The sequence below is a fragment of the Jaculus jaculus genome, chromosome 8 (genome assembly GCF_020740685.1).
Source record: "Jaculus jaculus isolate mJacJac1 chromosome 8, mJacJac1.mat.Y.cur, whole genome shotgun sequence".
In the NCBI taxonomy this organism is placed as follows: Eukaryota; Metazoa; Chordata; class Mammalia; order Rodentia; family Dipodidae; genus Jaculus; species Jaculus jaculus.
In genome coordinates, this window is record NC_059109.1 from 119,081,641 (window position 1) to 119,107,221 (window position 25,581).

Consider the following 25,581-nt stretch of genomic DNA (forward strand, 5'->3'; position numbering starts at 1 on the left):
GCGGAGCCGGCAGCTCCCTTGCCTGTCAGAGGCCTTGCCTCCTTCCGCCCTGTGCACCTGCGGAATGGGGATCAGCTGTGGTTCGAAAGTGACCACAACAACCAAGCATTTGGTTTTGACAGCTAATAACTGTGTATTTACAGGACACAGTGTGATTCTTTGACACATGCATGTGGTTGGTAGGAAGAGTCAGGGAAGCTAATTAGCATATTTTATCTTACCAACTTACTTTTCTGTCCTGATAATATTAATAAAAATCTATTCTTATAGCAGTTTTGAACTCTATACCATAATATGGTCACTATAGTATCATAGATTGGTAAACTTACTTTACACTGAAACTTTGTATTCTTGGAGGGGCATCTCCCTGTCCCAGCCCTCCTCCTTCCCCCAGCCTCTGGTAGCCACCTTTCTCCTCTGTCTCTAGAAGATTGATAGTCTGTCATTCTATATGTGACATATTTCATTTAGCCTAACATACTCCACTAGGCTCCACGTAGTCTTGAACAAGAGAGTTAAGACGTTGTGTGTGTCATTGTGTCATGCTCTCTCTAGTCCTCTGCTCACGGACATTTGCCCCACATGTTGACCGCAGTGTGCATGAGAGCACAGAATTCCCTTCCACACCGAATCGGTTCTGGGCTATACCAGAAGTAGGATTGCTGGATCATGTGACCATTCTGTTTGTGGGTTTCTGAGGAGCATCCATCTGAGTTTAAGTTTCTTAGAAATCATCACAGTGTTCCCCACGTTTGTTGCACTGTGCTACACTCCTGTGCAATTCATGGAGGTTCATGTTTCTCTGACACCTTCACATTTTTGTGAGGACACAAGATCTAGGACAAATGTCTGTAAGTTGGAGATATCCTTACTTAGAAATTAAAATGGTCTTGACAGTCTAGGTTTCCCCCTAGGAAAGGTAAGGCTAACATTTTCTTGCTTTTATATCAAGCAACAGTTTATGAAGGTGTTCTTCAGAACCAGTATGGTGACAGTTTACTATAGTTATGTTTTGGAGAAGATCAGATGGCTTAGCCTTACCTTGAGAAACAAGTTTCTAAGCATGGAGCTGTTGAACCCATCATGTACCAGGCAAGGAGCCATGGGAACTGGGCGAGTGCAGTTGGCTTCATCCAGTGCCTTGAGGGTTGGCTGCAACAGACCCTGTTCCCAAGAGCAAGTGGCAGAGCTGGAGTGCTGCTCTGCTCTCCCTGTGCCTGGAGCTTCCCGGTGAGAGGAACTCTCGGGAGAGGCAGGCCCGTCCCATAGGCCAGGAGCAGAGGGACAGCAGGAGGCACAGAGCCCTGCACATTCTGTCTCTTTTCCTCAGAGACTTATGCCAGGATTCCTGCTTTGCACACAGAGGGTGGGGGCAAGCATGCAGCTGACCTGCCCATGTGACAAGCCAGTCTGGCCCTCACTGTGGCTGGCAGCGAGAGCTCCCAGCCTTAGAACCATGGCGTGGAATTTCTTGGTGCTTTTTAGCTGGGCTACACATGAGACCTTCCACTTGGCACAGTGTACTAGAAATTTGAGAAAAGAAGCTGTATAACATGATTTTACTTTACAGTATAGCACAAAAGGTTGGAAAATGTCTTTTATTCCTTGTATGTATTCCATTGTGTGTTTGCAAACATGCCTTTTATTTTATTTTATTTTTATTTTATAGGAAACTTCGGCTGTTCTCAGGAAATCCTGAGCATTGCAGCCATGATGCAGATCCAGAATGTTTTCGTGGTCCCTTCCACCCAGAAGTCTCAGGCAGTAAGTCCAGCTATGTCCATATTGCTGTCTTTGACTTCTGGCATTCTTTTCTTTTTAATTTAACTTTTTTTATTGATAACTTCCATAATTATAACAATATTCCATGGTAATTCCCTCCCTCCCTTCCCCTGCTTTCCCCTTTGAAACTCCACTCTCTTCATATCCCTTCCCCCTCTCAATCAGTCTCTCTTTTATTTTGATGTCATGATCTTTTCCTCCTATTATGATGGTCTTGTATAGGTAGTGTCAGGCACTGTGAGGTCATGGATATCCAGGTCATTTTGTGTTTGGAGGAGCACCTTGTAGAGTCCTACCCTTCCTTTGGCTCTTACATTCTTTCCACCATCTCTTCCGCAATGGACCCTGAGCCTTGGAAGATGTGATAGAGATATTTCAGTGCTGAGCACTCCTCTGTCACTTTTTCTCAGCAACATGGTGCCAAGGTCACTGCCATCTGAAAAGAGATGTTTCACTAACCAAAAGTGAGAGTAGCATTAATATATGGGTATGAACATTAAGAGAAGTGCTTACTGGGTAAGCATAGTATATACATTCAGCCAGATATACCAGATGTTATAATTCTAGGGCTCATGACTACCCCTGTTGTAGGTTTTCAGTATCAGGGATGTATTCCCTCCCATGGAGTGGTCCTCCAGTCCAATTAGAGAACAGTTGGTTTCCCCCATAACAGACATGCCACTATTGCACCTGTTGGCTCATTTGGCCTGGCTAGCCATATTTAAGGCTTGTAGTGTCCACTGTTGAGGATCTTCATTGGTGATTTCTCTCTTCTCTGTTGAACTGCATGCAGTGTGGCTTTTTCCAGCTTTCTTTCAGCTGGTGTACATGGAGGAGGTTTTCAGCTCAGCTCCAGCAGGTTTTCTCAGTGACCTTGCAGCCGAAGTATGTGGAGTCTTTAGCAACAGAGTCTTACCATCTGTTCCTGGTGGGAAACCAAGGGCCTTGGCAGTGGCCTATAATGTTTTGGGGGCATCAGGGACCTCCCTGGCCAACAACTCACTGGAAGGTATCCCATCCCTGGCACTGAAAATTTTCTACTAACAATCTATGGCTTCTGAGTGTTCCACTGTCCAAAAAAGTAGGTTCCCATGACTTATTTATTATCCTCTTGGATTTGGACTAGCCATCCCTCCACCTTTCATTTACTAAATCTCTTCCCCTGACCTGACTTAGGCCTTTTCACCCCCATTAATCTGTTCTTCTACTTACATATATACAATACCATCCTATTAAGTTCCCCCTCCCTCCCTTTCTATTCTGTTTACATCTCCTTTCTAGCTTACTGGCTTCTACCGAGTTTTATTCCCACTCACATAGAAGTCCAGTCATTTGTAGCTAGGATTCACATATGAGAGAGAACATGTGACGTTTGGCTTTCTGTACCTGGATTACCTCACTAGGTACTAAGTATAATCCTTTCCAGATCCATCCATTTTCCTGCAAATTTCTTATTCATTTTTCTTTAGCACTGAGTCGAACTCCATTGTAGGGCTGGAGAGATGGCTTAGCGGTTAAGCGCTTGCCTGTGAAGCCTAAGGATCCTGGTTCAAGGCTTGATTCCCCAGGACACAAATTAGCCAGATGCACAGGGGGCGCACACGTCTGGAGTTTGTTTGCAGTGGCTGGAGGCCCTGACACGTGTGCTCATTCTCTTTCTCTCTGTCTGCCTTTTTCTGTCTGTCACTTTCAAATAAATAAATAAAAATAAACAAATTTTTTAAAAAAGAACTCCATTGTATAAGTGTGCCACATCTTCATTATCCACCATCAGTTGAGGGACATCTAGGCTGGTTCCATTTCCTAGCTAATGTGGATACAGCAACAATAAACATGTTTTAGCAAGTATCTCTAAGGTAGTGAGATGAGTCCTTAGGAGATATGCCTAGGAGTGGAATACCTGGGTCATATGGTAGATCTATTTTTGGCTGTCTCAGGAAACTCCACACTGATTTCCACAATGGCCAGACCAGATTGCATTCCCAATAGTGTTGAAGGGTTCCTCTTTTTCCACATCCTCACCAGCATTTATGGTCATTTATTTTCATGATGGTAGCTAATCTGTCAGGAGTGAAATGGAATCTCAACGTAGTTTTAATGTGCATTTCCCTGATGACTAGGGATGTGGAACATCTTTTTTAGATGTTTATGTGGCCTCCTGACATTCTTGTTAAAGCTCACTCAGAAACTGCTGGGGACAGCCATGCTTGGACAGTGCTCATAGTTACATTGTGCTACATTTTACATGAATCGTTTTGTTTTCTTTCTGCCCTAAACCATGGAGGTGGATACTGTTAGCATAGTTTAAACATGGATGTGGAGGGGAGATTGCTCAGTGGTTAAAGGTGCTTGCTTGTAAAGCCTGATGGTTTGGGTTAGATTTCCTGGTACCCATGTAAAGTCAGATGCACAAAGTAGTGCATTCATCTGGAGTCTATTTGTTGTGGCAAGAGGCCCTGGTGTGCCCTTAACACACTCTCTCTTTTGCTCTTGTCTGTTTGAAGTAAAATTTTTATATATATAATAGATTTTATATATGTATATATACATATATATTAATTTTATTTATTTGCAAGCACAGAGAGAGAGAGAGAGAGAGAGAGATAGAAGATAGAGAATGGAATGGCCACACAAGGGCCTCCACCCATTGCAAACGAACTCCAGATGCATGTGCCCCCTTGTACATCTGGCTTACGTGAGTCCTGGGGAATTGAACCTGGGTCCTCTGGCTTTGCGGGCAAGCACCTTAACTGCTAAGCCAATTCTTCTAGCCCACATATAAAATATATATAATTTTTTTAAGGTTGATGCAAAGAAAGATTAGGTAACTCATCCTGGCTTGCATAACTGGAATCAGCAGCTAGAACTTTCCCAGCTCATAGTCCCCAAGCTTCACTTCTGGATTGGTAGTTTCCCAGGTGGGAAGTTGTCTCCCCCGCTGCTCTACCAGGTCCTTTGGTGGGTGCGTGAGTGGTCGAAGGTGATGGGTGTCTTGGCGGAGTAGGCTGATTCTATGCACCACACTGTGTCATAGTGGTGGTGTAAGTAGGACATGGTGAGTTAAAGCTGAGGTGCCAGCCCTGCCTAGGGTATCAGTGTTACGAGTGCAAACACTGGAAAGACAGCAGGAATGATGGAGCGGCACAGGGGTAACTGGGGGCACATGGGAGGAGGAGTGCACTCTTCTCACAGTTATCGCCGTTCTCTTCAGCACTTGTGCGTCTGTAGATGACACGGTTTTCCTATTTCCATGCCCAGGTGGTTTTGTCTGCTGTCTCAGGGTTTTTGTTTGTCCATCCCTGCATTAGCCTTACCAGCTCTACCTCATGCTGGCAAACTTAGATTAAACAAGTGAGACCTAGCTGGGCATGGTGGCACACCCTTTTAATCCCAGCACTCAGGAGGCAGAGGTAGGAGGATCACCATGAGTTTGAGGCCACCCTGAATCTCCATAGTGAGTTCCAGGTCAGCCTGGGTTAGAGCAAGACCCTCTCTCAAAAACCAAAAAACAAACAACAAAAAAAAGTGAAACTTAAGGTTCTTCCATCTGTCTGAAATTGCAGTATTCCCTCATTTCCATGCATTCCCTGCTGAGGTTTCTTTTCCCCTTAGTGCTTCTTCTCTCCTGGTACACTATATATTTTGCCTGTTTATTTTGCTATTCATTATTGTAGTCCAGAGGCTTAGAATACTGGCTAGTCTGTCATAGGTACTTGTTAAAAATCTATTATTGGGAGGGAAGAAGAGAGGAGGAGAGAGTTTTGATTGGCTAATTGTAACATGTAGTTCAAAAAATTCTGATGTTAATAAATAACGTTTGTGTCCTTGAACACACACACATAGTATAAACTGCTCCTCAACCCCATGGAAACAAACGACATTGCTCAGTGTCTTTGTTACAAGTAGAAGAATTTAGGGATGAAGTCTGAAGAGGACCGCGCCTAGGAAAAGATGGAGACAGCTGTAGAACCCTGGGAGGGCGAGCTGTCAGATGTGCATCACATCTCCTAGTTGCCAGAGACTCATGGAAGTCAGCTTCTAATGCAACTTTATTCTTTCCAGATTCGAGTACACCGGAAATTTGCTGTGGAAGAGGGTGATCATCTCACCATGCTCAACGTGTATGAAGCGTTTATCAAAGTAAGCACAGCTACCACTCTGAGGCCTTTGAGCTCGGAGTAAGGCTGCAAGTTAATTCAGCAGTGATGGGCCAAGAGCTCCATCTGCCTACTTCTCTTTTTGTGGGGGAGGGCAGTTGAGGTAGGGTCTCGCTGTAGCCGAGGCTGACCCAGAATTCAGTATGTAGTACAGGGTGGCCTTAAACTCACAGCGATCCTCCTACCTCTGTCTCCTGAGTGCTGAGATTTAAAGGCGTGCCACCACCCTGCCCTGCTGTCTTGCCTCTACTTTTTGGCTTTTCAAAGTAGGGTCTTGCTCTAGCTTACGCTGACCTGAAATTCGTTATGTAGTCCCAGGCTGGCTTGGAACTCACAGTGATCCTCCTACCTCTGCCTCCCGAGTGCCAGGATTAAGGTGTGCACCACCAACCCTGATTTGTGCTTTCTTCTCTACTTCCAGTCTCCTGCTGCAATCTCTAGTGTACCGCTGGAAAGAACTCAGACATTACTGCTTTTCCTTGCCTGGAGGTGTGGTGTACTTGAGGCAGGCTGACAGCTGCCCTCCCAGTGTCCCACATCTACTGTGCATTGGACAGAAAGATGATATTTGAATAGTTAAGTTCTGTAAGATGGGGCTGATAACTTATATAGTCTTGGGTTGTCTCTTCAAAGTTGTCCCAGCTTCTATTAGAATATGTTCAAGCAACAACAATCCTTGTGAACAAGATACTTATATATGGTTGGCCATGGGCAGTACTGGTTTTCATTCTTTTTTTTACTGTTGTTCATTTTTTAAAAAATTTATTTGAGAGTGACAGAGAGAGAGAGAGAGAGAGAGAGAGAGGCAGATAGAGAGAGAGAAAGAGAGAATGGGCTCACCAGGGCTTCCAGCCACTGCAAACAAACTCCAGATGCATGCGCCCCCTTGTGCATCTGGCTAACGTGGGTCCTGGGGAATGGAGCCTCGAACCGGGGTCCTTAGGCTTCACAGGCAAGCACTTAACCGCTAAGCCATCTCTCCAACCCTGGTTTTCATTCTTAATGCTCTGTTAAATTAAGAGCAAATAATAGAGGTAAATATTCTCACTAGAAGGGCTGGGAGACGGCTCAGTTGGTAAAGCATGAGAACCAGTATCCGTGTGAAAATGCTAGATATGGTGGCATGTATCTGTAATTCCAGCACTGGGGAGGCAGAGACAGGAAGATCCCTGGGGCTTGATGGCCAGCCAGGCTAGCCTAATTGGTAAACTCTAGATGTGAGGGACCTGGTCTCAAAAAAGCAGTGGATGGCATTTCTGAGAAGACACACTTGAGACTGTCCTTTGGGCTTCACATTGCATGTGCACACACTTACTTGTGTACCCATGTTAAAAAATTCTCACTAAAAATCATTAAAGGGCTGGAGAGATGGCTTAGCTGTTAAGGCACTTGCCTGCAAAGCCAAAGGACCTCGGTTCGATTCCCTAGAATCCATGTAAGTCCAATGCACAAGGTGGCACGTGCATCTGGAGTTTGTTTGCAGTGGCCAGAGGCCTTGGTGTGCCCATTCATTCTCATTCTCATTCTCTCTCTCTGCCTCTTTTCCTCTCTCAAATAAATAAAAATAAAATATTAAAAAATCATTAAAAAGGCTGATCTAGTACATGAAAAACCTTATATAAAGAAAAATAATATTTTTATTTTCAGTATTTATCTCTTAGAACACTTTTTTTTTTGTAAATTTTATTTGAGAGAGACAGAGAGAGACAGAGATTGGGCACGCCAGGGCCTCCAGCCACTGCAAACGAACCCTAGACGCATGCACCACCATGTGCATATGGCTTATGTGGGCCCTGGGGAATGGAGCCTCAAACCAGGGTCCTTAGGCTTCACAGGAAGGCGCTTAACCGCTAAGCCATCTCTCTGGCCCCTTTAGAACACTTTAAAAAAGGAAAAGTATCGGTGTTTTGTTTTATCAGACATTTGAGGTAAGAATTTTAATTAATGGTTTTCAGAAAAATCATTATCTCATAATGACACTTCTAGATTAATTCGGTTAAAATTCCTTGGTCTCAGTTTAATATACTGTCCTCAACCTAAAGCCTTTTCCAGCCTTAGGGTGCAGATGTAGATCTACATTGTATTATTCTATAGTTGGTTTCTTAGAAAACCAATGATTTGCATTTCTAAAACTTTATTATGTTTAAAAGAATATTTAAATAAGCTTCTTCTCTGGCTTATAGTGTAATTTCAGGGGTTATAGTTCCACAAGGAGACTTAATATATAGCACATGGTCATATTTGAGAGTACAGGAGAAAACAAGGCACTGTTGATAGAAATGACTTGCATTAAAGGCAGATGATAACTTGCAAATCTTCCTGCATTAACACATGTCATACTGCTTGCCTGTCGCGTGTTAAAGTGATGACTGAAGCCTGCCGAGAGAAATTGATGTGGTTCTTGATCATGATGTGTACTGAGTAATGGCAGCTCTGCTTGTCCCTTGGGTCTCATTTGCTTGTAGTGTGGACAGTGAGGTCACCATGCAGGCAGACAAGATTGCTCAGTTGCCAACCCTGGTTCAGACGTGGGGCAAAACAACAAACAGGCCAGTTATGATCTGGAGATCTTGTCCCCTTGAACCTGCAAATGGGGGAAGACGATTTGCTTCACAGCGTTACTCTTATAACTACTACTTCTGGCTTTCCTGATGTTTCTCTATTTGGGTTTTCTGCAGCACAATAAGAATTCCCAGTGGTGTCAGGACCATTTCCTGAATTACAAGGGTCTTGTCAGAGCTGCAGCCGTGAGAGAACAGTTGAAAAAGCTGCTGGTGAAGTTTCAGGTTCCCAAGATGTCCAGCGAAGGTGAGATCGCCCCTGGCGCCAGCTTCCCTTGCCTTGCTCACAGTGTTAAGTGTGGGGCTGCGCTGATGTGAGGCAGCAGGGAGCTGTCCTTGTGCATGGCTTCACCTGATTTGCCTGGGCTGATGAAAAGTTGATGACAGAGTTGCCTGCTCCTTACAAAGAGGTCCATTTTTATTCCTGTGGGCTGTTCTTTCAATTTTTTTTTCTAAAGCTTATGACAGTCTTGAACAGTTAACATTCAGCAGGGTATGATGGTGCATACCTTTAATCCCAACATTTGGGTGGCAGAGATAGGATTGCCATGAGTTCAAGGCCAGCCTGGGACTGTAGAGTGAGTTTCAAGCCAGCCTGGGCTGGAGAGAGACCCTACCTTGAAAAATTAAAAAAAAAAAAAAAAAAAAAAAAAGGTAACATTCCCATTATTGTACCTCATATAATTAATGTAGTGGTGTGGTTATTGTAACTAAAATTACTTTGGGCTGGAGGAATGGCTTAGTGGTTAGGGTGCTTGCCTGCAAAGCCAAAGGACCAAGGTTCAGTTCCCTAGGACCCACGTAAGCCAGATGCAGAAGGTGGTGCATGCAACTGGGGTTTGTTTGCAGCCCCCAATAAAAATATTTTTAAAAATTACTCCCTATCCCCCCCCCCCCCCGAGTTGGGTTTCACTCTAGCTCAGGCTGACCTGGAATGCACTATGTAATCTCAGGGTGGCTTTGAACTCATGGCGATCCTCCTACCTCTGCCTCCCGAGTGCTGGGATTAAAGGCGTGCGCCACCACGCCCAGATAAAAATTACTTTTAAGTGGATAAAATTCATGGCTACCACATAAAAACTGCCCTTCCTTTTCAGATGCAAATGTCATTAAAGCATGCACTGTATGTTCAGCTGAGGCTGCTCAGAGGGTGAGGCAGGGCACCGCTGTTTCGGATGGTCTGCTACAAGCAGCGGCTGTGATCGAGGCCGCAGTGGGTTGCGCCCTGGCAGGGCCACCCGTATCCTGTCCCACTGTGTGACGTGCAGGTGGTGGCACTCTTAGTTTACCATGGGGCGAAGGACTTTCAGGACTGCACAGCTGGGCATCAGCAGAGCCTGAGGAAGTGACTCATCTCACTGAGGCAGCAGTCCTCAGAGCCTGCTGTGCGCCGGTTCCTCTTCCCACCCCCAAGCCCACACGCCCCTGGTCACATTTCCCCAGTGCTTCTGACAGGCCGGGCACTGTTCCGCCTGCCATGTGCTAATTCACTTAATGCTCGCAACCGCTCTGACATGCGTGCTGCTGTTGGTTGATCTTATAGTACAAAAATAATGAGGCCAAACGTAACCTGAGGTCACACAGTGAATGTGTGGTAGAATCAGAACTTTGGCAGTTTAATTTCAGAGCCCCATTTTACCTTTATAAGAAGAGCAAGTGATTGGAAACTGACAAGTACTTGCTTTTTCCTCGTTTTTTCAAATATTTAATTAAATTAATTTATTTATTTGAGAGAGAGGGAGAGAGAACGGGCATGCCAAGGCTTCCAGCCACTGCAAACAAACTCCAGATGCATGCGCTACCTTGTGCATCTGGCTTATGTGGGTCCTGGGGAACTGAACTGAGGTCCTTTGGCTTTGCAGGCAAGCTCCTTAACTGCTAAGCCATCTCTCCAGTCCTGTTTCTTCCTCTTGAGGCCCTTGCAGTGTAGGGAAGGTTCCTAGAGGTAGACAGACTGCCAGGTCAGCTTGCCTGTCTTCTTCGAACGGAGTTGGTGACCCCTTTGGCACGGGTAGAGGGCAGTGACAGGTGTGGCAGGAGCAGGGGAGGAGCTTGTCGGCTCGTGTCATAAACAGAGGCAGGAAGACTATTGAGAGTCGCTGGCTGGAGAGGAGCTGCTTCGATTCCTGCCCCTGCAAGTGGTTGGCAGCCTCATTTCTGCATCTCTGTCTTAACCTGGTTTTCGTTAGTGACCCGCTGCCAGCCCAGGAGAAAAGATAGCACATTAAAACTCTAAATTCTATCTAACAAGAGGAACGAAGTGCCAAAGAATGTTTTTGTTGTTGTTGTTTTTGTTTTTTCAAGGTAGGGCCTCACTCTGGCTCATGCTGACCTGGAATTCATTATGTAGTTTCAGGGTGGCCTTGAACTCACTGCAATCCTCCTACCTTTGCCTCTGGAGTACTGGGATTAAAGGTGTGCGCTACCACGCCTGCCTCAGGAGTTTTCTTTCTGTTTGTTTGTTTTTGTTTTTTGAGGTAGCCCAGGTTGACCTAAAATTCACTATGTAGTCTTCATAGACCTCAAATTCAGTGATCCTCCTATCTTTACCTCCTGGGTGCTGGGACTAAAGGCTTGTGCCACCACACCTAGCAGAATTAAGGTTCTGTAAAGGGGAGCTAAATCTTGAAGGTCACAAATAGTGACATGGGAGCTCTCCTCCTGACCTTCATCTTCAGTAGCACGCTTATTCCCTTAGCATGTGAGCTCAGCAAGAGAAGAAGGTATGTTGTACATGGGGATTTCTGAGGCCGGTTGCAGAGAAGGGGCTGGATGTGGGTCAATGAGGGGTAGAACAAAGGCTTGAGAGTTACCAGGTGGGTACTTAGGAACTGTCAAGAAAATGGCCTGGCTCGTGTGCAAGTCCCTCCCTGCAGTCTCATCTGTCCCGTTGGTTGCCTTGTGTAGGGGATCCAGACCCAGTTCTGCGGTGCATTGTGTCGGGATTCTTTGCCAATGCAGCAAGGCTTCACTCCACTGGAGCTTACAGGTACCACAGTCTTTTCTGAAGTCATTTGGTAAAGCAGGGCTCTTTATAAGTGACCTGACCCCCACAGGAAGCTGAAGGCGGAGAGAAGCAAAATGACTGCTTTTAAACTTGTATCGAGCCTTCTTTCAAAATGGAGTTGAAGCTAACCTTCTCGCTTTAACTCTGCGAGAGTTCTGAACACTCGATACGTCTGTGGCTCCACCACCCTGGGCTCGCCCCGTTTAGTCTAAATACCCAGCACGTCCATGTATTCACGTGGTGCATGGTTTAGAAGGGTGACAGTGGCATGTCTGGAGGCTGATAATCTTAGTTCTAATAATGGAATAATAATAGGTTGGTGCTTCCCAGAGAAGTCACTTTTCCCACGGCTCATTCATTACGTTTTCAGAGCTCTCAAGACTGAGGTCACTGGCATGCCATGGCTGTGTTTGGTATCTTTAGAGCATGGCAAGTATTTCCTCTTGGGTGCCTCTGCCTTCCAGTGTGCAGCCTTTCTTTCTTTCTTTCTTTTTTTTTTTGTGGTAGGGTCTCACTCTAGCTCAGGCTGACCTGGAATTCACTATGTAGTCTCAGGGTGGCCTCGAACTCACAACGATCTTCCTACCTCTGCCTCCTGAGTGCTGGGATTAAAGATGTGCCACAATGCCCAGTGAGCCTTTCTTCCACCTAAATTTTCTGGGCCTAGGAACTGAAGTTTTAGTCCGCTTTTCCCAAAACTCGTTCATTCCGAGTCTTTGAGTTGTTAAACGTCCCCGTCTTCTTCCATTCCTTGGCTCATTGTGGTCTCAAGGCTTCATCACCACCACCCTTTCAAGTGTAGCTGTCATGTCGTGGCTTCCCTCCCCCTCCTCCACCACACTGAGGAGTGAGCCTGAGGCCTCACACCTGGTAGGCAAATGCTGTACCACTGGGCTACCAGCCCCAGCCTTTTTCTTTTTACTGTTTGGAGACAGGCTGGCCAGGAACTTAGGATTCTTTTTTGTCATTAGCTCTCCACCATTTGGTGGACAACAGAGTTCAGGATGCTGGATTTAATATAGTGCCAGTGATGAGCTTGACCCTGGTACTTCAAGCACTTGCCCTGGTGAACACTCCCCTGGTGCCCACAGAGACACACTACACCTGTGTGGCAAGTGACATGCTAGTCTGGGTAATGTTGCCTTGTGATTTCATTGTATAGTTGGCAGGTGCTCAGCGAATAGATTTTTAATTAAATAAAATCAAATCTGAGTTGGAATTGGAAATAACTTTCACAGAAATGAGCAACCCATATCAAGCCTAGTTTCCACACGGTTCTTAACTCCTTATTGTCTTTGGCCATAGTGTTACCTTTGCGTAGTAGGAAAGCTCATAAAAAAACTATCACACACTCGATTTCTGTTCTGGAGGAAATTGAAAGAAAACTGCAGAGGAGTGACAAAAGTAGACAGACCCTTGTGCATTTACATGTGTGTCCTGTTCTGAGTGTTCACCTCTCACCTTTCTTCTTTCCTCCCTGCCCCATTCCCCAGCATTGAGGATTACATCAGGGCTTCACCTATGCTAGGCAATCACTGAGCCTTAGAGCCCTCCCTGCCTCTTTCTATCTTGAGACAAATCTTGCTAAGTTGTCCAGGTTGACCTCAAACTTGGAGCCCCCCTGTCTCAGCGTCCCAAGTTTGTGTCTGGCTCTCTTCCCACTTTTGCATGGTCTGTGGTCGACTCCTAAGGTGGCCGTGGGTGGAGGGACACAGAGAAGGTGGAGGGCTGTGTTGGTTCGTATGAAGTTCAGTCTGTATGCACTGGCAACAAAAACCACCGGTGGGGAGCGTACCAGGTGTAAAGCATTACAAGAACTTGAAGTATTTGTGTGTAAGTACGTAAAACAAATTCCTCACGCAGAATTCTTCTCTCCCAAGGACTATCCGAGACGATCACGAGCTGCACATCCACCCGGGGTCAGTCCTCTATGCAGAGAAGCCGCCTCGCTGGTAAGCCCCTTTTGTTGCTGTGCCCGGCCCGTCTTCAGATCAAGGCCCCAAGGTTCTTGGTCATGTCGGGGTCCCCGGGGCCTGTCATTGCTGTGGAATCCAGGTGCTCCTTACACCTCATTGACTTGGATAGGCTGAGTTGTGTGTAGGATGTTGGTTTTGTAAAGAGCCCTTAAGGGAGTTCCCCTTAAAGCAGGCTGGACTCTAGTTACTGCCCCTTGGCAGTGGACTCAATAAAGTATTCATTTCTTTGTATGCATGTGCGTGCGTGTGGAGGCTAGGGGTTGGTGTGAGCTGTCGTCCTCAATCTGTCCACCTTTGTTTATTGATTTTGAAACAGGGTCTGTCACCAAATCCACAGCTATCTGGATTCAGTTTTTCACCCACTGATTTGGCTGTGAGGCTGGCCAGCAAGCTCTGAGGGTCCTCCTGTCTCTGCCTCCCACCATTGGGATTACAGGCACCTGCCACCGTGCCTGGCTTTTTACTTGGTGCTTGGCATCTGACCTGTGGTCCTCAGGCTTGATGGAAGGTACTTTGCTGGTTGAGCATCTCTCCAACCCCTCAGTGGGCTGTTTTGTATGTGCATGTGTGCACATGTATGAGCGTGTGTGTGAATGCCAAAGTTTGACATCAGGCTTATTTCCTGAGAGAGTCTCTCAGTTGAATTCAGAGCTCACTGGTCCCGTTAGTCTTAGCTGGCCATCTTGCCCCAGAGATACTATTTCTTCCTCTGAGTGCTGGGATTACAGGCAGGCTGCTATGACCTCTTAACATTAATAAACTATTCTTTAAAAATAATCCCTTCTGGGTGTGGTGCTGCACGCCTGTAATCCCAGCATTTGGGAGGCAAAGGAAGGAGGATTGCCAAAGGTTCAAGGTCATTCTGAGATTACATAGTGAATTCCAGGTCAGCCTGAGCTAGAGTGAGACCCTACCTCGAAAAACCAAAAAAAAAAAAAAAAAAAAAAAAAATCCCTTAAGCAAGCTGCCATGGTCTCCTCACTCTTACCCTCAGGAGTTTCACTTTGACTAGCAGCCAGCTGCACTAGGCCCAACATGCAGAGATGATATGGAGTCCAGCCACAGCCGTCATAGAAAGACGACAGGCCTAAGTAGTGTCCGTACCATGTGGGAAGACTGTCAAGCCCAGTGCTCGGCACTGCAGGCACCAGAAGTCAGGGCCAGCTTTGTGGAGGAGCTGGTGCTGGCCTGGACCTGGTGACTAGGGCTTTCAGGATGGAAGGACGTGAAGGATATTCGGACCAAGGAAGGAAGGTGTTCACCATGAAGGAAGCGAGTGTCTTTGGAGAACGAGGAATCTTTGTGAGGGCTGACCAAGGCTCCCCAAAGGGTGGCTACCTCTGCCTCCTGAGTGCTGGGATTAAAGGCGTGTGCCACCACGCCCGGCTTGTTTGATATTTTTTTTCTATCTTTTCTTTTTAATTGACAACTTCCATAACTGTAAACAGTATCCCATGACAATTCCCTCCCTCCCCCTACTTTCCCCTTTGAAACTCACTCTCTATCATATCCCCTCCCGCCTCAATCAGTCTCTGTTTTATTTTGATGTCATCATCTTTTCCACCTGTTTTGATGGTCTTGTGTAGGTAGTGTCAGGCTCTGTGAGGTCATGGATATCCAGGCCATTTTGTGTCTGGAGGAGCACGTTGTAAGGAGTCCCACCCTTCCTTCGGCTCTTACATTCTTTTCCGCCACCTCTTCTGCAATGGACCCTGAGCCTTGGAAGGTGTGATAGTGATATTGCAGTGCTCAGCACTCTTGTTTGATTTTTTTATTTCTATAATGTTTACACTTCACAATTTAGTGTTACTGAGATGGGCTTCTTGGGTTTTTGGTTGTATAGTACCTCAGCCCTGTTTTTTTTTTTTTTTTTTTGGTTTTTCGAGGTAGGGTCTCACTCTGGTCCAGGCTGACCTGGAATTCACTCTGTAGTCTCAGGGTGGCCTCGAACTCACAGCGATCCTCCTACCTCTGCCTCCCAAGTGCTGGGATTAAAGGCGTGCGCCACCACGCCCAGCTATAGCCCCGTTTGACTTACGTACTATGAAGGGTGAATTTTGACAAATATGTATTGCGTAATTTGCACTCCAAATAATATAGAAATGTTTTTGACACTCTAGAGGGTTTGTGTCTCTTCACAGTCATTTCCCCACCCAGAGCCAGGCAAACCTTTGTGTGCACTTCTACATTTTAAAAACCTTGTATTATTTTTAAGGCCAGGTGTGGTAGTGCACGCCTTTAATCCCAGCACTTGGGAGGCAGAGGTAGGAGGATTGCTGTGAGTTCGAGGCCATCCTGAGAATACAGAGTGAATTCTAGGTCAGCCTGGGCTAGAGTGAAACCTTACCTCAAAAAAACTAAAAAATAAAAAGGTAAAATTATTATTTTTATTTATTTATTTGAGAGAGAAAAAGGAGGGAGGGGAAAGAGAGAATCAGCATGTCAGGCCTCCAGCTACTGCAAATGAACTCCAGATGCATGCACCACCTGGTGCACCTGGCTTTATGTTGGTACTGGGGAATCAAACCTTGGTCCTTAGGCTTCTCAGGCAGGCGCCTTAACTGCTAAGCCATCTATCTCTCCAGTGTCCCATTTCTACATTTTCAAGTTAACGTTTTAAGTTCCATTCAGAACTCTAGATGCAGACTAAGGGTCCAGGAAGGGCCTTTGTGGGTAACTGAGGTGCCCTAGAAATCAAGTAGGGTACAGTCTTGTTTGTGAAACTCACCACTGTGGTAGGAGGCTCAGTGAGCAGCCACAGGACCCGTATGCAATGCTGGTCTCCTATGGCTCAGGGCAGAGATGGCTCCTGACTAAGTGCCTTGACAGACACAGCCGTGTCTTCATGTTTCTGTCTTGTTCCAGGGTTATCTACAATGAAGTCATACAAACCTCCAAGTATTACATGAGAGACGTGACTGCCATCGAATCGGCGTGGCTGCTGGAGCTGGCACCACACTTTTATCAACAAGGCACGGTAGGGGTGAGCAGAGCCTGAACAACCCTTCGTGTTGTTAAATACACATGTTTTCTCCAACCCAGTGCCCTAAATTTGCCCTTCCTCCATGGTACATATGGAGGTAAGACCAGTGCCATAGCCTCAAAATATTTTGGGTGACAGTTCTTAGTCATCTGCGTCATAGGGAAGTGCAACTAAAAATAAGTCCTTCCCACTCTCCTGAGAGAAAGCCCACGGTGGTTGAAAGCCATTGTGCAGTCATGAGAGTGCCCTTCTCCCACAACAGGGCCCCTGCCAGACCAGCAGGGCAGTGGGCCTTGCAGACAGATTGATGGGTTTTCTTCATTTTTGCAAAAGCTGCTTCATTTGTTGCCTCCCTGAAGATCACATCTTTTTTTAAACTAAACTTTTGCATGGGTGTGTGGTATATGTGCTTGCATATGCATGTCAACATGTGTGTGTGCAGGTGAACATGTGCCTGTGTGCTTGGGGACAAAAGAGAACATTGGGGATTTTTTTTAAAAAAATTTAAAAATTATTTTAATTTTAGAGAGAGGGAAAGGGAGAGAGAATTGGCACACCAGGGCCTCAGCTACTGCATTCATCCAGGCACTTGCGCCACCTGGTGGGCATGTGCGACCTTGCGCTTGCCTCACCTTTGTGCATCTGGCTTATGTGGGATCTGGAGAGTCGAACATGGGTCCTTAGGCTTCATCGGCAAGTGACTTAACCACTAAACCATCCCTCAGCCCTGGATATTTTCTTCTTACTCATCTACATATTTTCCTTATGCTAGGTCTCAAACCAGAGCTGCTGTCTGCCAACAAGCCGCAGCAATTCTGTAGTTTCCACCCTGCCTCTGCTTGACTGGGATTACAGACATGTGTGACCACACCTCGCTTTTTCTGTGGGTTCTGGGGAGTCCCTCATGCTTAAGTGGCCAGTGCCCTTAACTGCTGAGCCATCTTCCCAGGCCATATATCCAGCTTTCACCTGATAAGTCTTTCCTTTAGCCTGAAGAATCTCCCTTACCATATCACTTAGTGTGCGTGTGATATCGAAATATGCCCTTGCATTCATGTATCTGAAGATGTCTTGCTTCATCTTCATTTTTGAAAAATGTATTTGCTCTATAGAATTCTAGCTTGAAAGAGTTTGTGTTTTTTTTCTCTTTTTTTCAACGTTAGCACTTTGAAGAGTTTATTCTGTTGCCATCTGGTTTGAAGTTCTCTGGAAGCCAGCAGGCATTTCCTGGTTGTTCCTTTGCATGCAACATGTCTTTACCCTGTGACTACTCTTTTATTATTACTATATATTGACAACTTCCATAAATATAGACAATATATACCATGAACAGAGTCCCCTTCTACCTCCCTCCTTTTTCTCCTTCCCAATTCCCCCTCCACCCAATGAATTCCTTCGTTCCAACTACTCTGTTCTCTTTTGATGCCATTACTTCCCCCTCCTATTATGCGGGTCTTGTAGGTCCGATCAGCCATTGTGAGGTCATGAATATCAAGGCCACTCTGTGTCTGGGTGCTAGCATTGTAAACAGTCCTCCCCTTTCTTGGTTCTTGAATTCTTCCTGCCACCTCTTCTGCAGTGGTCCTTGAGCCTTGTAGGGTGTGATAAAGATGCTTTAGTTAGGCTACTGCCCCATGACTACTCTTACAGATGGTTTATTTTAAATTTTCATCAGTTTGGCCTATAAGGTGCTTCCTTTGCTTTGTGTTTACTCTTGGAGGTAATTGAGTTGCTGGTTCTATGAGCTGATACTTAAAATCATACTGGGGAAGCTTGGGGCCAGTTACTTCCTTTATTCTGCTTCAGCCTATCTCTGCTCCTCTGGGACTCAGTTACCTGTGTTTGTTAGATGGAGCAGCTGCTGTTGTCTCTCCTGACCAGGGCTCTGGTATGGTCTTTGTGTGCTGCAGTTTGGAAAGCTTCTCTTGACCCATCTTCACTGAACACTGATGCTTCTGCTGTTAAGTCCTCCAGAGAATGTTCACTTCAGATTGCGACCTTTCTGCTCTGAACTTAAATCTTGCCTAGCAGGTTGGCAATGTAGCACACATGGTCCGCAGCTGGGAGAAGCTGTTGTGACTTCTCCCTCAGCCTGCACAGCACTTTCTGGCACCACAACAACTAGCCAGCAAAGAGGAAGCTTGTGGTTCAGTTCCAGCTTGATTTCATAGTGTCCTGCAACCAAAGCATGCGTTGTCTTCAGAAGTAGGGTCCTAGCATCTAGTTCTGGTGGGTAATTAAAAGTAGTGGCAGTCAGGCTGGAGAGATGGCTTAGTGGTTAAGGCATTTGCCTACAAAGCTAAAGGACCAAGGTTTGATTCCCCAGGACCCATGTAAGCCAGATGCACAAGGTGGCTCATGCATCTGGAGTTCATTTGCAGTGGCTGGAGTCTCTGGCATGCCCATTCTCTCTCTCTTTCTCTCTGCCTCTTTCCCTCTCTCAAATAAATAAATAAAAATAAAGTATTTTTAAAAATAGTAGTGGCAATAGCCTACATGAAAGCGTTGGGTTTTTTTCTTTCTTGACATTCATTAACTTACCTGCATATCGACCTGATGCTCTTAGCCCTGATCTTAGTCTTTAGTAAATCATGTCTTAGCCATACATCTACCACTTGGCTCCCCCCGCCCCGCCTCTGCAAGATAGGGTTTCAGTCTAGCCCAGGCTGACCTGGAATTCACTATGTAGTCTCAGGATGGCCTTGAACTCATGGTGATCCTCCTACCTCTGCCTCCCGAGTGCTGGGATTAAAGGCCTGTGACACCATGCCCGGCTCACTTGGTTTTTTTGATGTCTCAGTCAAATGCCTGGATGCTCAGTGAGTTCTGGGCACTAACAGGGCAGAGCTCCAAGTCTCCAGCACTGGACACACTGCTCTACTTCCGCTTACACCCCTAGCCACTGGTCTCTGCCACTCTGATCACATCTTGCCCAGCGCATATGCGGCTTGCTGTTCAGCCAGACAGCAGGGTAACCCTGTATAGACTTTGGGAGTGTCTCTGTTTTGATCTCCCTTTCTGTGCATTTCAGCTCTCAGCAGCCCTGAAGCCTCCTTTCTTTTTATCAGTTGTGCCCTGAGTAGAATAGAGGCTTCAGTGGAAACCTAGGATGAGTGTGACACGTTTCCTTTTTCAAGGATTCAAGCTGCCACTGGAGGGGCTGCTCAGTGCCAGAGCAGGTGTTTAACACGTGACCATGTGCACAGTACTTTGTTTGATCCCTGGCATCCGAGGAGGAAAAGGAAGATGATATTCCTGTGTGGTCTGTCTCCCAAAGCCTGGGCAAAGTTGTTTCAGATACTTGGTCCAGATTTACTGCTCTCAGGGCAGAGGGAATGTCTGAAACCTGTTTCTCCATCAGCATGGGAAACTGGACCACACTGTGTACAAACATACATTCGAACTGATTGCTACACTTAAAAGTTAGATTTGCTGGGTGTGGCAGCGCACGCCTTTAGCCCCAGCACTTGGGAGGCAGAGTTAGGGGGATCACTATGAGTTCAAGGCCAGCCTGAGACTACATGTGAATTCCAGGTCAGCCTGCACTAGAGCGAGACCCTACCTCAAAACAAATAAACAAGTCAGAAGATTTATTCCATTCTGTTGCTGTGCCCCCTATAGCCCTAGCTATTCGAAAGGCTGAAGCAGGTGGATTGTTTGAGTCCAGGGGTTGGAAACCAGACTGCAACCTAGAGAGATTCTGCCTGGAATAAAATAACAGAAGAAGGAGATGTTAAATCTTGTAATACTGGCCTTAGTTTCTTTGTGGTGGTGCTTGCAAAGATGCCAAGACTTCCTCCACTCTGGAGACACACGAGTGGAAGGGCTCTGCCATCCTCCTCCACGGAGTGAAGGGAAAATGTCCTTTTGAAATTTTCTTAAATTATTTGAAAAAATTCTTATTTCAACAAGTGCAAGGCAATTCAAACAGTTGTCATTCTGCACACATCCTAACAGACATTTCAGCCAGAAACCAGCCAGCTACAGTGCCCAGCTCTGTAGGGTTATCAGTTAACTCAACGTGATTGACGTTTCCTTCCAAACCTCACTGGTAGAAGCAGCAGCTCAGGGGCCCAAGAGCAGTGACCAGAGATGCCAGCTGCAGTGGAGAGAGGGCCTGTTCCAGTCCAGGCTGCAGGCCGATAGAGAAGCGTGTGTCTTGGAGGTATTTTGGTTCTTGGGGAATAGAACCCATAAGCTGAGCCATTTTCCTTTCTTAGTTCAAAATTAGTTTATTTAGGGCAAAAGTCAAAGACAACCCAGCCTCAGAATGTTAGAAAAATGTCTGCACGCTTCTCTCTCCCCCAGTGCCCATTTTTTGGCTCACCACTTCCACTGTGATAGAGAGTTTGGAGAGTGGGGACCTTTAGAGACCATGAAGTACAGTACCTTGATGCACAAGGGTCCCCAAAGCCCCTTTCGGGGAACGTGGTCTCTGCTAACTATGCCATCCAAAGTAGATCCACTTCCCCAGGGACCCTCAATCCCCAGGGCTGCCCATGTTTGGCAAATGGGCTTCAGTGACACAGTGCAGACTCATAGCGGCCTTGTACAGCTCACAGGCTGCCAGCACTGTTCCTGGCACCTCCGGTGACTTTCCATTGCTAATTTCTCCCCACTGAGGCCTGAAATGGTTCAGAGTCAGTTTTGTTTATACTCAGCATTCCTTCCATAAGAGAGGACCTAACATGGACCCCCATGCACCGCGGAGTCTCCTGATGCTGCGCATGGCCAGCCTTTAGTTGCAGGGTCACGTCAGGTGAAGCATAGGGAGGTGAGAATTCAGAGAAACAGCAAGACCCGCTGCTGGGGGAACAGGTTGACCTGTGGTTGCTTTCCTGCTCCTTGGCGAGACCTTTGCTCCATTGGGAGCGCTTTTGGCTTGGCCTGTGCGAGGACCTGCCCCGCTCCTTCCCCGGCATGAGTGGGTAGAGAGCCTGCGTTCTTGTGGGCCCTTACACCTGGGGCCCGACACTCAGTCCTTTCGTGCTGTCCTTGTCTCTGTCTTTTCACACGCTGTTCTTCCAGGGCTGGCAATTCTCTGGGGTGTTGAGAGGCTGTGGAAAGTGCTAGAATTGGGGAACTTGCACTAGTGCTTGTGGGTGTGGAGGTCTTCTGGGCGCCAGGGTGGCTCTCCACTGAATCTGCTTGTTTATATGTTTTCGATGGGCTGACAGGAGTTATAGCCTCACTCAACTCTCAGTGGGGGTCCTTGATTAGACGCTTTTGTCTGCCTCAAGTAGGTTTTGAGGAGTTCTAGGACTTTGGTCTTAATGTACAGAATACTTTCCTCCCTCAGTCCTCTTAGCTAATGCCCACAATTGACATTAGCCAGCTTTCTGTGTCACTTGTACTGAGAGTGCCATTTCTGGGGAAAACAAGTGTCACTGGTGAGACGCCCTCTCCTGTCTGTCATGTACCCTGTGGGCAGGGCCGTGGCTTTGTCTGCTCCTTGAGCTCAGGAGCTGACATGTTGAGGTGCTTGGTAAATTGACTGACTTCCCTGTCCTCAGGAGAAGATACTTTTCCTGGACCACTGCCAGGACCTTCTGGAAGCTGAAGTCATGCCGAGCTCAAGCCCAGTTCCCTGAGTACCCGGGTGTGGCTACAGTGCTGCCTTCAGGCCAGGGCTGGGGGGCACAGTTTCCCCAAAAAGCTTTTCACTGGCAGCACCGTCTGGCCCTGTGAGGCCCTCCCGCCTACCAGCTCTCGGGCCTGTTTGCTTTATGGTAACTTGAGCTTTTCCCCTACGACTCTTTGCTGAGGGGCGCAACATTTCTTGCCAAGGCACAGACCAGAGGGAAGATTTGACTTGGTCATTCCTGTGGGAATTCTGCTCGAGTCAGGGACCTTTGTCTCACCGTCCCCAACTGTGTTTTCTCTTGTCTTGCAGCACCTGTCTCTGAAAGCTAAACGAGCCAAGGTCCAGGACCCGTGAGCCGAGCTCAGTGCTGCTGCTGGGACTGCCTGATGGTCTTTCCTCGGGCCATCCGGGTGCCAGCTGAGGGGAGCGCACAGCCGCGCTGACGGGGCCGCAGCTGCTCGTCCGCCCTCTTCCTGCTCCCGTCAGTGCTCGCGACCTCCTCGGGGTTCCAGAGTGTGTGCGGGTCAGCATCCCGCCTGGGGCTCACCGCTCACACCCACTGACCCACACCGCAGGCAGCCCTGGCCCAGCTCTGGGAGGAGGGGGAGGGCCGTGAGGGATGGACAGAGCACTCGCTGGGCTGCCTTTGTGACCACAGCTGTGTCAGCAGGGAAGTCCAGAGCAGGTTGTGCACAGCGTGTCACTGTGAAGGACGGAGACCTCTTCTCCGCCAAGATCACCAGAGGTCGTCTGCCAGGAGCAGGACTCCTAAGTCAGGCAGCTTCTGCCTTTCCTCTGCACACTTCCTCCCTCACCTGTGGCCGCGCTGCCAACCGGAGTGGGGCATTGGTGTCCGCAGAGGACTCACGAGCACTGTCTTTGTTGACCAGAGATTCTTCCTTCAAAAGTAGGCTTGGCTTTCTCTCAGCAAGAGACTGAGTCTGATGCCCCTGGCTGGACACCAGTGAAAGTTCATCAGCTCTGGCCTCGCAATGCTGCACATGAGCAGGAATTCACAGTTTAGATCCCTAAACTTCCGTAGCTCAGGAACATGACTTGTTCACCTGTCTTTGTTTGCTTGCTTGTGTCTTGCAAGAGCACATGGGGTGGCTGTCCCAGCAGGCACTGGTCACTGCTGCCCCAGGGCCACAGTGATGGCTGCATTTCTGCACATGCCGAGAGTCTACCCTTAATGTTTCAGTGACATTTGTTTGAAAAATGCATAGCTTAAAGTTTTATTTTTGTACTGATTTTAGTTTGTATGTGCCACTTTTGGTACCAAACTGTATGTCATTTTTATTTCCATTTTATAAACCTGTAAATAGTAGCGATAACTTGTTAATAATAGCAAGCCTTTCTACCTGAAGTAAATGTACTTCCCTCCATCTGTGATCTGTAGTCTGCACTTTAAGATGGTCTGATAAGAAGTTCATGCGGAAGGCCTGAGATACCTGAGGCTGTAGCATACAGCAGCTTTGGGGAATCATGTAGACACAGGAAGCCCCATAAGACACAGCTGTGTGCCTGGATATCCTTGGACTTTCTTAGAGCAAAGCATGGACTTTGTTTAAAGGACTGTCCACCGATGTGCTAACTTTTGCCAGTCTGCAACTGTGGTGGAACCTTTCTATTTCTTCAGCTAATGTTGCAGTGGAGGGGGGGGGGGCGGTGATGTTACATGACCACACCCTCAGGGTTGAGGCTACACATCCAAACAGGAGGCCAGGTGCTCTGGAGGGGAGCCAGTGGAAGCAGGCCCACAGCTACTTGCCACGTTTATCTTTGAGTGCCTGGTCCTAACAGTCCTAACTTGCCTCTACCTCTGCCTCTCAGACAGCTGAGGCTACCTTCCAACTTCATGTCCTGTACTGTATTCTAGTCCTTTGTGGGTGGAGGTAAGTCCTCGCTGCCAAAAACTGGGACCTGGGGCCCCCCCTTCTATTCCGTGCTTGTGGTCTGGATGTACCTCAGGCTCTTTCCACAGGTGATTTCAAGGTGGCTTGAAACCCCTGCTTCCGTCTGTTCTTGTGGGTCATTCTGTTCTGTCAAACAGTGTTGGCCAAACCCTTGGGTACACCGGGCAAGGATGGGAGTGAAGGTGGTGACCGGGAGGGAGACTGGATGATGAAATCCCCAGTGGCGACCTTTGTAAAATGTTCTTGGGGCTGGAGAGATGGTTCAGTGGTTAAAGGCACCTGCTTGAAAGCTTCATGGCCAGGGTTCATACCCACTTAAAGCCAGATGCCCAAAGTGGTGCATGTGCCTGCAGTTTGTTTGCAGTGGCAAGAGGCTCTGGTGCACCCATTCTCATTCTCTCTCTTTTTGCTTGTAAATAAATAAATATTTTTTTACGGGCTGGAGAAATGGTTTAGCTTTTAAGGCACTTGCCAGCAAAGCCAAAGAACCCAGGTTTGCTTCCCCAGGACCCACGCAAAGCCAGATGCTCAAGGTGTGGCACATGCATCTGAGAGTTCATTTACAGTGGCTAGAGGCCCTGCTGTGCCCATTCTCTACCTGCCTCTTTCTCTCTTAAATAAAAATATATATTAAACGAGTTCCTTGGGAAAAATAAAATGCCAACTATCCAACCTCAGCTACTCAATTAAAAATCATTTCAAAATAAAACCAAAAACCCATGGGTGGAATCCCAGGGTGTGGCTGTGTGGATTGGGCCAGCTGGCAGAATCTGCACCAAGCACTGTCACTGAATGCCATGCAGTTGTGTTCCTGTGTGCCTGGGCTTGGGGAGGTGGTGGTGGTGGGGGTTGGGGCGCAGTGTTGGCTGTTTTAATCCTCACTGGAGAGGTTTAGGCTGGCTGGCTTTGGCTACCATATCATACCTCCTCTACCTCAACATCAGAGCAGATGTTTCCACTCCACTCACCTGGCTTTTCTCAGCCTTATAACTTGTGATGAAATAGGATGATGGCATCGGCAGTAGTCCATTGAATTTTCTTCAGTCATGAGAACTAGAAACTACACAATCATATTTGACAGATAGCTGGCTACCTTGGGGCGATGTGCAGACGTCTGGGGTGAGTCATGGAGAAGTTATCTGTCACTCTGGGATGGCAATGAACTTGTTTTGGCCCCTTGCCTCCTTGCCTGCTAAAATGGGAAGTGGAGATTCACTGGCGGTTGGCATGTGGACAGTGAGAAGATAGTGGCGAATGGCCTAGAAACTCCATAGCCAGGTGAAGGGCCAGCACTGGTTACTGCTAAGGCTTCTGAGGAGGCCTTGTCCACTGACCATGGCCCAACCAGTGCCTCTAATACGAAGGTCTTGGCTCTTTGATGGCCTCAGCCTGATGGGCAAATTAGTTCTTGATCTAGAGGTAACCCAGGCTTCTGACCCCCTTTGGCCACCACCGTGGCCTCAGCACTGGGGCCGGAAGGATATTGGGAGCAATATTGGCTGGCAGTAATTTACCAGCCAATCCTGTTTTAGCCTTTTTCTTGATGTCCCCTACTCTTTTTTACTCTTAAACTTTTTTTGTTTATTTTTTTAAATTTATTTGAGAGCAATAGAGA

At 47.1% G+C, this 25,581-nt stretch overlaps 1 protein-coding gene across 2 annotated transcripts in view; it reads left to right on the forward strand.

Annotated features, from left to right (window-relative positions):
• The window catches only part of Dhx35 (DEAH-box helicase 35), a 69,536-nt gene extending 46,101 nt beyond the window's left edge, over positions 1–23,435 (forward strand). For both annotated transcript variants that reach the window (XM_045157745.1, XM_045157746.1), the window contains 7 exons: positions 1,670–1,764; positions 5,845–5,922; positions 8,618–8,747; positions 11,408–11,489; positions 13,388–13,459; positions 16,349–16,460; positions 22,360–23,435. In XM_045157745.1, coding sequence (XP_045013680.1) covers positions 1,670–1,764; positions 5,845–5,922; positions 8,618–8,747; positions 11,408–11,489; positions 13,388–13,459; positions 16,349–16,460; positions 22,360–22,404 — 614 coding nt within the window. In that variant the 3' untranslated portion in view covers positions 22,405–23,435. The remainder of the gene's footprint in view (positions 1–1,669; positions 1,765–5,844; positions 5,923–8,617; positions 8,748–11,407; positions 11,490–13,387; positions 13,460–16,348; positions 16,461–22,359) is intronic.
• Positions 23,436–25,581: the final 2,146 nt, after the last annotated feature.